Source organism: Microtus ochrogaster, chromosome 7, assembly GCF_000317375.1.
Source record: "Microtus ochrogaster isolate Prairie Vole_2 chromosome 7, MicOch1.0, whole genome shotgun sequence".
Classification (NCBI taxonomy): domain Eukaryota; kingdom Metazoa; phylum Chordata; class Mammalia; order Rodentia; family Cricetidae; genus Microtus; species Microtus ochrogaster.
Window position 1 is genome coordinate 8,408,282 of NC_022014.1, and position 13,182 is coordinate 8,421,463.

At 43.4% G+C, this 13,182-nt stretch overlaps 1 protein-coding gene across 15 annotated transcripts in view; it reads left to right on the forward strand.

Annotated features, from left to right (window-relative positions):
- The window catches only part of Rbfox1 (RNA binding fox-1 homolog 1), a 1,689,477-nt gene extending 1,682,533 nt beyond the window's left edge, over nucleotides 1-6,944 (forward strand). For 10 of the 15 annotated variants that reach the window (XM_026780390.1, XM_026780381.1, XM_026780380.1 and 7 more), the window contains 2 exons: nucleotides 2,498-2,573; nucleotides 2,952-6,944. In XM_026780390.1, coding sequence (XP_026636191.1) covers nucleotides 2,498-2,573; nucleotides 2,952-3,099 — 224 coding nt within the window. In that variant the 3' untranslated portion in view covers nucleotides 3,100-6,944. The remainder of the gene's footprint in view (nucleotides 1-2,497; nucleotides 2,574-2,951) is intronic. The other 5 variants (XM_026780391.1, XM_026780387.1, XM_026780384.1 and 2 more) reach the window with 2 other exon arrangements.
- Nucleotides 6,945-13,182: the final 6,238 nt, after the last annotated feature.

Genomic DNA, 13,182 nt, shown 5'->3' on the forward strand with positions numbered 1-13,182 from the left:
CCCCCATCAGCCCGTAGAGCCATCAGGGCTCCCTGACCTGTGGGAAGTCCAAGGACCGCCCACCTCCATCCAGGTTTAGTAAGTTGAGCAATCAGCTGGATCTTATCCAAAGGAACAAGGACTTGGGCCTGGACCATGTTGCCATAGGCCTGAGTTTGACCCAATGTCTTGGGTCAACTCCCTGTTTTAATAGACTCTGAAGAATATTATTAGAAGGAAAATATGGAAAATATAAGGAGAAATACAGAGGATCAGAGATAGTATGAGTAAACCCATTCATAAAAAAAAAAAACGAAAAGAAAAAGGTTAGAGTCAAAAGATGTTTAAAACTCAGAGACACCACTAAGTGGGAAAGAGGCACCCTCCACCCCCAACAGCTGAGTGCTGAGTGCTGTGAGCTAAGGAAATTAGCTGCCCTCCACCTCCAGCTCCACTCACTGGGCTCTGCTATTTCAACCAGGTGCTTAATCTCCCACCTCACAGGAAAGTCCTCAGCAGGCAGCAATTGTGTTTACTTGGGCATTAAAAAACTAAGTGGCTTGCCTACAGGGGAGAAAGCTCTAACAGGCAACCAACAGAATCAGATCAAAGGCAGTGTCCAGCTTACCCATTCCTGTTCTCTTTTTTCTTGCTATGCTTCCTGCCTCTCTTTCCTCTAGAGAGCACCCTCTCTATGAACAGCTTGTGCTAGAGTCTCCATGGCAAACTTGCTTTCCAGGAACCCTGTCTCCTACCTATCCTATCCTATCCTATCCTATCCTATCCTATCCTATCCTATCCTATCCTACCCTACCCTACCCTACCCTACCCTACCCTACCCTACCCTACTCTATCCTACCCTACCCTACGCTACCCTACCCTACCCTACCTTATCCTACCCTACCTTACCCTACCCTACCCTATCCTATCCTATCCTATCCTATCCTATCCTATCCTATCCTATCCTATCCTATCCTATCCTCCTATCCTATCCTATCCTATCCTATCCTATCCTATCCTATCCTATCCTATCCTATCCTATCCTATCCTATCCTATCCTATCCTATCTATCCTACCCTACCCTACCCTACCCTACCCTACCCTACCCTACGCTATCCTATGCTATCCTATGCTATCCTATGCTATCCTATGCTATCCTATCCTATCCTATCCTATCCTATCCTATCCTATCCTATCCTACCTATCCTATCCTACCTATCCTACCTATCCTACTTTACCCTACCCTACCCTACCCTACCCTACCCTACCCTACCCTACGCTATCCTATCCTATCCTATCCTATCCTATCCTACCTATCCTATCCTATCCTATCCTATCCTATCCTATCCTATCCTATCCTCAGATTGCCTCTGAGCTTTGATCAGTATCAACATCTCACTGTTCAAACCATCTCCAGAAAGCTGTCTGGGGATGGGTGTCAAACAAGCAAGGACATATTGTGAATCAAGTATGCATGTCACCCTGAGAGGTTCCACAGTCCCCTCCAGTTGTCTACCATGTCACATACAACATATGAAATAAACTCAACATGTATGTAGTGTTCCAATCTAGAAATTCCCTGAACACCCAGGACACTTGGCTTCTGTCCCTTGTTTGTTTTCATCCTAATGCGAGCCCTTGAAGCTACAGCAGTTGAGGAATAAAGACAATAGAGATAGAAGAGAGGTCAAAAGTTCAGGAAGTATGACTAAAATACACTGCTCCAAATATTCCTGTCTCAAGAAATGGGCCAAGGACAGATGAGATACTGGGATGCTAAGATTAAAACCAAACCAGGCTATGATTTCTGTTTGACCCAGGGAGCCCACAGAGCTTTCCAGGTGTCTCACCTGAGTACAGCCGCTACTTGGCAGTCTGCAGGAAGTCCTGGACAGGAACTGTACCAACAGATCTCTGCACTCTTCCTGATGTGCCAGAACCCATTTGCTTGGTGACAGTAAAACCAGATGAAAAGACCCATCCACCTATCTACTGTTGAGCACTAAATTCTGTCTGGGACACTGGAATTCTTAAGAACAGTCTCTCTAGTGTTTGCTTCCTGTCTGCCTCAGACTCTGAAGTAGTGATATCACAGTGGGGGAGAATGTGAAGTATGGGGTGTGTGTATGTGTGTGTGTATGTGTGTGTGCATACACATGGGTATGCTTACAGTCCATGCCACACCTATGACTGTGGTTCCTTGATATTTTACCACCAAGGTTTTCTTGGTTTGTGTAAATGTACTTTATGATATTTCAAAGACAAGATCTTACAATGCTGCACTTCTCAGAATGGGTCCCAGTCATTAGCTTGCACATGACTGTATGTGGAATACGTCCGTATGACCAGCTGTGTTAAACGGACCACCATGCTCAGACTGAGCTTCTTCGTGTCCTGTGGCAGAGTGGGGACGTTTCATAGTTTGAGATGAGCACAGCCCCTCCACGATGTCTTGGTAGTCTCTATCTTCTGCACGGGAACAGTATGCGATAGACTAGTCTCACTTCTTCCTTTGCAGTTACGGACGAGTTTATGCTGCCGACCCCTACCACCACACACTTGCTCCAGCCCCCACCTACGGCGTTGGTGCCATGGTGAGTAGCAATTCCTCCTTGCCCTCTGCTCTTCCTCCCCTCCTCCCTGCCCTCCCACCCCCAGCTGGGGCCTCAGTACGGGCTGATGGTTGAAGCCCTCTCACTTTCCCTTAATTGAATTTGTCTCTTGTGCTAACAGCAGCTAAAATGCCACATTAATCCTCCCAGTAAACTTGATAAATGTCTTAATTTCTTGGCAATGTAGTGCATGTAAGTTATTATATTTCTAATTTTGCAAGTCTCACCTAGCGAGCACTTACCTTAATGGAATAATTAGTCATTTTGATAATTAAATCCATCACTAACGGAATGCAGTGTCAATGCAGAACTTTTTTTTTCTTTTTTTTCCCTTCCCTCCCGTGCTGCTCATTCACATAGCCCCAAGGTTCCAGCCCCAGCACAGACTTCAGAGGAGCTAAGCTGCACACTTCCAGGCCTCTGCTGTCAGGCAGCTGAGAATCTGCCTGCCTCTCCTCCCCTTTTACAATTCATGTTTAAAGTCATAGTCGCCCAGGAGAGAAAGTAGAGAGTGGGGCACACTTTGTGTGTGTGCCCAGTATATAAGAAATTAAGGAATCAGCTGGCTTTGGGGGTTGTCTTGTTTTTATTTTTTTTTCCTTGGGTGGGACGGGAAGTCTGGGATTTTATTTTTGTTTTGGGAAGGGTAAGGGGAGGGCAAAGTGGGGGGCAAGGGTGGGGTGAATTTGCCTGTACTTGTTCAAACTTCTATGCACTAAAACTCTTGAGTCCAGTAAGACGTGCCCATCGCGTGAGAGCATATGCGATCATTACAGCGCTTTGGCATGCAGTCTTCTGCTTGAGTCAAGAATATCAGTCCTCTTCCTAAGAAATCAGCCCCACAGGCATTCATTGAAAAGAATCACCAATACTTTTAGCAAAAGGAAACGGTTAAGGGTCACCTCATAGCCATAGAAAGCTCTGGTCAGACAGGTCCCTAGACCCTGGGTCGTAAAAACCCAAGCAGGATTAGAAAAGTCCACTATTCTACGTCTACAAAAGCTTAACCACACCCAGCAGTGCCCCTCTTCCACCCCCACCACAACATCAGAACCCAAAAGTTCCTAACCAGATCCCCTCCCCCTTTTTTTTCTTCAATGTGGCATTCAACAACCCCACTTCAACACCTAGGCCTTTTGAGGAAAGGGAGGAAAGGAGAACCGAATCCCTACATCCAACAAACCGTCTAGACTCATCACTGACCGTAGATAGAACTTCTCCCAGTGGAGCACCGTATCGGTCAATCCGTCCATTCACCAAGGAAGCAAACCAGTAAAATGAGCCAGTACCTATCCATCCACCGCCCCGTCTGTACACTGGAGTCCTCATTGCTAGTAGGACCAGTGGATCCACTCAGTTTCCTGGGGATTTGTTCTCCATAAGGAGTTGCTGGGAGAGGTCAGGACTGACCATATACCAATTAGCTTTCTGAATAGGTCCTGGAATGGGGAAGGGGATGCCCTCTATTTTGGTTGGTTTTGAGTGTCTATTTTTTTTAACATTAGTCTTTTTGATGATCCACATGTTACAAAAGGAAACATGTAAAAAACCACACCCCTCAAATTGCTTTGTTTCAGAATGCTTTTGCGCCCTTGACTGATGCCAAGACTAGGAGCCATGCTGATGATGTGGGTCTCGTTCTTTCTTCATTGCAGGCTAGTATATACCGAGGGGGATACAACCGCTTTGCTCCATATTAAATGACAAATCATAGCAAACAAACAAACAAACACAAACAAAAACAACCTTCCAGTGTGGGGAGAGAGAAAGCTTCCCGAGGCCTGAGTGTTGCAACACACGCAGTAGGACATCATTTTAGCAACTCAAAGAAAACAACTAAAAATAAAAAGAGGAAAAAAATTACATTTTTTATCTTATACCTCAGATATTTTGTTCTGTGTATTTTAATATTGTGGGTCTTTGGTTTCTGAAGGTTCTCGTAGTTCAGTCGCTGGCTGTAGAAGTTTTTGTGGTTGATCTAGAGAGAGGCTAGATATGAATAAAAACCGATTTAGGGCCATATCCAGAGTGCTATATTATGTAAATGAATTATATGCTGACCACGAAGCTACCGGGGTTAAGGTGTTTGGGAAGAGTCTAGGTGACGAGTCATTCTTTCTGCATCTATATTATTTTATTCTGTGAAAGGGGAGGCCGGGAGGGGCTTAGGGGTTTGGGATTGGGGTTTGACTGAAAGAAAATTATATATATACATAGATATATATAGTAACTGATGAATCTAAAATGACCCACTGCACCAACGATCCTAAATCTATGGTTCTAAGTTACTCCTGGCAAAGTCAAGCTCAAGGCTCTGCTAAGAAACCACTTCTTATGGCACTGAGTTTGGAGGCGAAGGAAGCTGTGTAAGTCCACCCTCTTAGCATTCCACCGGCAGTGCTCAGCTTCTTACCGACCCACTAGTTATTTAAGCAAAGACTACTAGTTAGGCCATCAATAAGCATTCTTTTTATATTTCTTCCAGTATGAGAAATTATTGATATCACTGCTGACTTTTATATTATGGGAGGGAAAAATTAACATTAATAAAAAGGTGATTAAAAAAGCACTGTTTCTATTTTTTTCTTTTTTTCCAAAAAAAAGAAAGTAATAAAAACTTAAATTCTTTGTACCAGTTAAAAATATGTATAAAATTTACATCTGTGCAGTGGAGTTATGTTCTAGAAACAGTCTCTGAGGCTTTAGTTTTAGCTTAGTAGATGAACTGTTAGAGACAGACGTATAATTTTTATGGAATTACATGATAATCATATCTGGATTTATAGTCGCATTTTACAAGTATCGCAATCATTGAATAGAGATAACCATGGTATTTTCATCAGCTTGATACTTTTTGAAAACATGACGCCTGTGAGCAACTTGCAATTTTTCAGTCTGTGAGAGCCCGCCCTCCCCTTTCCCCAGTGCCCCAGGGTTATCTTAAACTGGCATCTTTACTTCTGTCTCCGAGGCCCAAGAGGACTGTGTCAGAAGGAAAGAAAAAAAGAGACAAAAACCAAAACTAGACCCTCCCCCACACCCACCTCCCCTACACCCACCCCTCATCCCCAGAGCAGCTTCTGCCCCCTCTTTCTTGGACGCAGGGCCAGAGCAGCACAGCAGAAAAATTGCAGCTTGTAACTTTCTTGTGTTTGAATCCCCCACCATGTTGTCCTGTTTACAAGTTAACTTAAGTTGGGGTATCTGTCACGGGTCTTCCCGATTTTGTATTTAAATTATAAAGTATCAGCAAGCTGTCTCCCTGAGTAGCGTTACCGCCTGTGTGTGCAGAGCAGGCCCATGGCGCGCACTTTAGTAAGTATCAACTCACGCTGTGAACCTGCCAATCCGCTGTAACAACCGCTTTAAAAAATCTAAACCAAACAAAAGTTTAAAAAGAAAAAAAAAAGTGTTTGTGATCCAGCTTTTCCTAGTCATCCTACGTGCATGCCCGTAAGATCGGTTGGATATTAAACCATCAATAAAGTTTCGTGAGATTTGAAAACAAAGTTTCTGTAGCTTCGATACCTAAAACAGATGATTATGGTTGGGGAGAGGAAGAAAAGGAAAGGGCGAGGAGGGGAAGGGAGAGAAACTGCTGAACTGCTAAGAAGAGAAAAACCTAGAGCTTGGTCTTTTCTCTCCCTTCGGAGTCGGGAGAGACAGGGCTGAGAAGAGACTGTTTGCGGCAAGTCTTGAAAATCCCCATTCCCACCTGCTTCAGTGGGATGGCCATGTGTGCACCTGGTTGATGCTACCCAAGGCAAGAACTTATTGCCATGCTGTCGCATTCGACCCCAATGGGATAAAGATAGTGATAGAAACAGGGCTGCAGAAGGGTCGACGGATCCCTCCCAGCCGCCCCAGCTTTCAGCCCAGAACCTGCATTGTGTATGAAATCACAAACATGGAATTCTTACTGTGCTGGCTAAAGTAAAACTCATTTGCAGTTTTGATTTTCATCAATGAAATGTACTTTCCCCCCACGAGTGTCTGTAGTTTTAATAAACTCATTTAGAGCAAGTGGGAGCCAACCGATGTCGCAGAATCTTTTGTCTAGGCACTCTGCTGAGCTGCCGATATAAGTCGTTTTAAAATGTCATGTCAGAGGTGTAAACAAACATTTTGGATTTTTTAAAAAAACAGTATTTATTTGGAATGTTTTCATTTATCTAAATAACTATTGCTATTATGAATTATGGAAAAAAGATTAATGTGGCATATAGTGACTTCTTAACACACATCACTCAATCTGCAAACCCAGAAATGTGTATATCTGTCTTTAGAAATTAGTGTTTATATCACTTACAGTGGTTTGTGAATAAAGAAAACTGGTTTGTAATATCAAAAAAATAAAAGCTTAGTCTGAAAAGGTACCTACAAGTTGGTGTTCTGAGTTTTTCTGTCTCTGTGGATTTCTTTATAGGGTCAATTTCACACACACACACACACACACACACACACCTGAAACCTTGTGCCCACGAGGGGTCTGGGGTGGGTGCCACCAAAATACAAAATATATAGTGGTCAGGGGTAGGCCAGATGCTCTTGTAGCCACCCTCTTCCTCTGGGTCAGATCCCTTTTTTCCGTACTTGTCTACCCAAAAGTGTCAACAAACACATGCAAAATGTGTAAGAAACAGTTTACTACACTTTTCCTGTTCTCCAGCATGATGCAGTCTGTGGTCTTACCTCAACATCAGCACACTATAAATTTCAAATAGAAGTAATTATTAGACAGCTAGTTAGGGGCATTTGTGCAGACTCTGGTGAGTTCACACCACTAGGTACTTAGGATGGGTCAGGCAGCATGTTTTGTTTTTTTGTTTCTCATTAATTCACTTAGGAATCCCCTCATGACCTAGAGAGATAAGGTAAACATGTCTGTGGCCAAGTCTGAGGACCTGCGTTTAATCCCTGGATCCCACATGATAGAAGGAGACCTGACTGCCACAAGTTGCTCTCTGAGCTCTGTATTTACACTGTGGCACACACAGGCATTTACATGCACAGAATGTGTAACATATTAAAAAAAAGCTCACCAAAAGTTGGGCATGGTAACCCACACCTGTTATTCCAGCCTCAGAAAGATTGTCCTCAAGTTCAAGGCCAGCCTGGGCCACATTGTGAAACCTATCTGCAAAATTAATTGTTTTTAAATTTTGTGTGTGTGTGTGTGTGTGTGTGTGTGTGTGTGTGTGAATCCAGGTACCCGAACAGAACCTTTAGATTCTCCTGGAGCTAGAATTACAGGCATCTAAGAACCGCTTGACATGGGTGCTGAAAATAATCCTGTCTCATGTAATTATTTTAACAATTCTGTCAATCCAAAAACACACAAAGGTCAAAAAGTTGCCAAGAAAAGCTAAACGACATCCCTGTGTTACAGGCTTTTCGTGATCTGGTCCAGGTGGATGCACCTCCTAAATCTCTGGAATATGAATATAAAGCTCAGAAGTCAAGAGTGCCTGTGCTCCTCCTGAGGAATTGGGTTCCATTCCCGGACCCCACAAGCAGCTCCTAGCTACTTAAAATTCCAGTTTCAGAGGAATCCAAACCCTTTGCCAATTTGTGGACATAGCATGCATGCACACACACAAGCACACGCACACACACACACGCGCGCGCGCGCACACGAAATTCACTGCCATCTGTATAATGTGCCTGCAGCAACCCTTCAGGAATGATATACTAGTATTACCGGTAAAACAGTAGACATACAAAGGGCTTAGTTAATGTAAGATCACAGAGCCAGTGATGGAGACTGTTTCCACTGGCCAATCAGGAAGCAGGATGTCTGCTGAATACCTTTGGTCTCCTGTACTCTTTCTACATCAACCGTTGCCTAAATATCATGGATTTTGAAGATAAGAATGACAGCTGAATTAGTGCTTACTGTCCAATCATGAGAACCTGAGTTTAGGTCCCTAGAAGCCACATAAAGCTGGGCATGATGGCACACAGCTGTAATCCTAGCACTGAGGAGGATTCCAAGGCTCCTGGCCTGCTAGTCTTGTTGAACTGGTCAGCCAGGTTCAAAGAGAGACCTTGTCATTCAAATCCTCCGTCTAGCCCCTGGGAAGGAGCCTTGGTAAAAAGCCAGCACTTTGGCAGGCCATCACACTTCCGGGACCCACCAGTCTCCATCTCTCTAGTTATAGGTTTGAGAACAAATACCACCGCACCTGCAGCTCAGCTGTTATATTTGCTCACGCAGCTTTGCCACCGATGCTGCCTCTGCTGCCCACAATTTCTTTGTAATTTGTTTTAAGATGGTCTAGCTTTGAAACACAGTATTCCCTAGGCCTTCCAAGAGCTAGATTTTGGGCATTCTCTGCCATACCTAGCTCTAATATTTTAAATATATGTAGATATGATCATTAAATAAATATATTTAATTTTATGCATACAAATAGTTCCCTAAGTATATGCTCATTCATTTAAAGTAAGTGAGCAGCAAAAGGGATTTGTGACTATTATTCCTGTAATACTTACTATTTGGTTCTTCCTTAGCCTCTATGGTTAAGGTATAGTACTGTGACTGTCTACCCATCAGAAACGGACTCAAACAGGCTGGGGACATGCCCCAGGTGTGCAGCTCTAAGCAGCAGAACTGGGAACTCTGACTTTCTCCACAGTTTCTGCTGCCTCATGCTAACACAGGTTTCACACACATCCTAAACTTAATCCTTGCAGGAGCCCAGGTAAGTAATTAGCCTCACGTCCCAAAGCTTATAAGCATTGGAAATACACGCAAATCCAGGGTCCTTCCCCTCTGGCACACTGCACTCTCAGAGAGGTCTGCCTCCAGGACCTAGATCGGGGCCATTTGAACTCTTTCCACTCATGATCCTTTTTCCATTAAGAAATTTTGAGGGCTGGAGAGATGGCTTAGAGGTTAAGAGCATTGCCTGCTCTTCCAAAGGTCTTGAGTTCAATTCCCAGCAACCATATGGTGGCTCACAACCATCTATAATGGGGTCTGGTGCCCTCTTCTGGCCTGCAGGTATTACCCACAGACAGAATATTGTATACATACTAAATAAAAGAAAAGAAATTTTGATATGACACTATATATATATATATATATATATATATATATATATATATATATATATATCACTCACTAATAAACATCATAAGGAAATACTTTCTAAAACAATTATGGTATATATAATGGTGCATGTATTAAGGAGAAAATATGTATACCAAAGGTGAATGAGCTAGTATTTGTAACAAAATACAATCCAAAAACACACCAATTTGATATTAACATGCTGAGAGATGATGACAGAAAAATATTTGGAAGTATTTGCTTTCCATAATTAAACTATTACAATTCTAAAAAAGTGGGTAAACACGTATAATAAGAACACAGTAAATGGGCCAGCAAGATGGCTCAGCAAGTCGATAATCTGAGTTCATTCTCCAGGATCCACCCTGTAACAAGGACAGTGCCAACTCCCCAAAGCTGCCCTCTGACCTCCCAGTGGACGGTATATTACATACTCCCTCCACCCTCCCACACACATGTGCACACACAAAATAAATAAAATCATATTAAAAATGTTTTAAGACTACAATTCATGACATAGAATGGTCTCAAATCTAAACCAAGGTGTTCTGGGCATCTTCAAGGGTGTGACATGTCAGCATGTACAATGCAAATTGCATGTGTTGTGGGTTTAGCACAACTCTGCAATGACGTCTCCAGATGCCACCTAGGTGAGCACTTTCAGAAACAGCTTGCATTCATCTTACTTCAGCTGGAATTGCTTCTTGGTCTTTGTGCAATCAGAAACCTTCCACTCTTGTCTCAATACTGGGAGGAATCCCTGCACTAACCACAGTCATGCAGCTTTTGTCCAGTGGTTCTCAGCCTTCCTAATGCTGCAGTCCTTCAATACAGTTCCTCCTGCGGTAGGGAGCCCAGCCATGAAGTTATTTTTGTTGCTACTTCATAACTATAATTTTGTAATATTATGAATTGTATGTACACATCTGTTTTCCGACTGTCTGAGGTGACCCCAGCGAAGGGATCATTTGACCCCCCAAAAGGGTCTCACCCCAGAGTTTGAGAACCACTGGTTTAGTGGAAATAATACCACAAAGGCCTCCAGAGACTGCCTCCCATCCTTGCTCCTGCATACCCATGAGCAGACAGATCACTGCTCCCAGGATTCTCCCTCAGGACACCTTGAATGTGCTGGTGACTTTGACATCTAGCTCTCTGACTGAAATAGACAGATGGTGTGTCGCCTGAATAAAGCAAAAAGTCAGAAAGAGCAAGAGTATTCCCCAGGCTCGAGAAATGAAGGGAAGAAATAGCAGGTGTAGTTAGGAAATAGAAGTGCAGAGACCCAAAAAAGTAGGGTAATGGTGCTAAGCGAGCAGGGAACGGCTGGGAAGGCTTTCAATGCAAATAACAAATGCCGTATCTCCCACAGCCCCCCATCTCAGCTCCCGCTCCCTGCAAAATCCCCCCTCAAGCATACAGCAATAATAACTGCAGGTAGCCAAGCCCCTTACTGTTCACACATGCAAAGTCAAACTTTCTGCGGCCACACCAAGAAGTGGTGTGGAACTGAGAAAGCAGGTCAGAGGTACAGTGCACCCCTCACCGGCCTTTTGTCTCCTCCAAACACTCCCAGGCTGCCCAGAGTGAGGTATTGCAGGTCCTTACCACGAGGAGGACTTCCCCCAACCCCTGATGCTGCTGGATGGGGCTGGCAGTGGACCAGCTGGCTGCTGTCTTCTCCTGTCTGAGCTTTCCTATGCTACCTGACAAGATGATGTTTCTGCAACCAGTTCTCTTTGTTCAAAGACCCTTTCTCCCCTCACTAGGGTGCATATGTATGCTGGGGGAAGGGCAGATGCAGAAAGACAGCTAGAATGATGCTTTACCAAAAGAGATAGAGGCATAGGAAAAGCAAGCCTATAAATATTTTCATTTTATAGAAATATACATTATGTAATTCAAACACTGACATCCAGAGTTACTTCTGCCTAGTACAGTGAAGAAAAAGATAAAACATTTTTTTTAAAAAGAAAATTCCCTGATACTTAAAACAAAATGACTCACCCAAGTTTAAAACAAAAACAAAAAACAAACCCAGAAATGGGTGTTTTCCATTAGGCCAAAGACCTAATCATAGCAGCAGCACAAATAGAAGACAGAATAGCAAAATTTAGTCGCTAAAGGTTTTCTTTCTTTTCTTCCTTCCTTCTTTCCTTCCTTCCTTCTTTCATTTCTTTCCTTCTTTCATTTTTTTTTTAAAAAACTATTTCTTTAAAACAACTTCTGGACTAATTTGCATTTTTCCTTATGGTTGTTCTCACCATCTTTGCCACCCATGTTCACATCACCCTCCTTTTCTACATCCTCCTACCTCTTCCCCAAGATCTTAGGCAACTGGATGAGCCTTCCTGGGCTTTTATTGGGTGAACTCCTTCATCAGGCTTCCGTGTGGGCTCAAGACTGTACAGCCCTGAAGCTTTGGGTTCTGGAAAAGCCATTTGCCTTTGTCTTGAGGACAAACATAAAACCCCATATTTGAAAGTGAGACATTGTGTTTGATAAAATAGACAAAAGAACCCAAGTGAGATTAAATTAAAAAGCACAGAGGGCTGCTCACTTATTGAAATCCTGGAACATCTTCAAAGTGTCCTGCAGTTCGTGTGCCCATCCAGTAAACAGTTCTTTGGGTCTGCAAGACAACACCAGATGTCCAGGTGCCCCCAAACAGCAGGACACTAGCTTCTAGACCACTCTCCCCCATGTGTAGGTATTATTTATTGCACTTGACCCTGGGTAAATATATGACCATATCCAATCTACTTCCTCCTTAAGAACATGGGGGAACTCTGATTTCCCTGAAATTTGATACAGAGAGAGATTTACAACAGAGTTCTCAGAATACAGGAATGTGGAAGAAATGTCTTAAGGATCCACGTCACTGTTCTTTCCCTTCCAAGAGCCTCAACACTGCCTCCAACACAGAGAGCTGGAGAGATGGCTCAATCAGTAAAGCTCTTGCCTAACAAATATGAGGACCTGAGCTCAATCCCCAGGATCAATGTAGAAAAATCTAGTGTGGTGATACACACCTGTAATTATGGTTTTGGGGAGGCAGAGACAGGCAAGTCCCTGAGCTTTTCTACCCAATAAAGTTATCCTGTCTCAAAAAAATAAGGTGTGGGACAGAGAGGTGTCTCCGTGGTTAAGAGCACTTACTATTGCAGAGGCCCTGGGTTCCATTTCCAGCATCCACAAGGTGGTTTGCAACCATCCAGAGCTCCAGTTCTCAACATCCAGAATTTGAAGCAGCATAAACTATGGCAGAGAAATGTAATGAAAACACCGGAGAATGTGGTTGGCAGATAATTGGATTGTCTGGCTTCCCCAATATAATGTGAATTGCAATCAAAGGAAACTTTGAAAAGGAGTTAAAATGGGTAACTGCTGAGGAATTTCACCCAGGGTTGTTCTCTGGCCCTCACAGCTCTCATTCATTTATGTTCTCATTTCCCCCATACTCTTCACACACACACACACACACACACACACACACACACACACACACACACACAC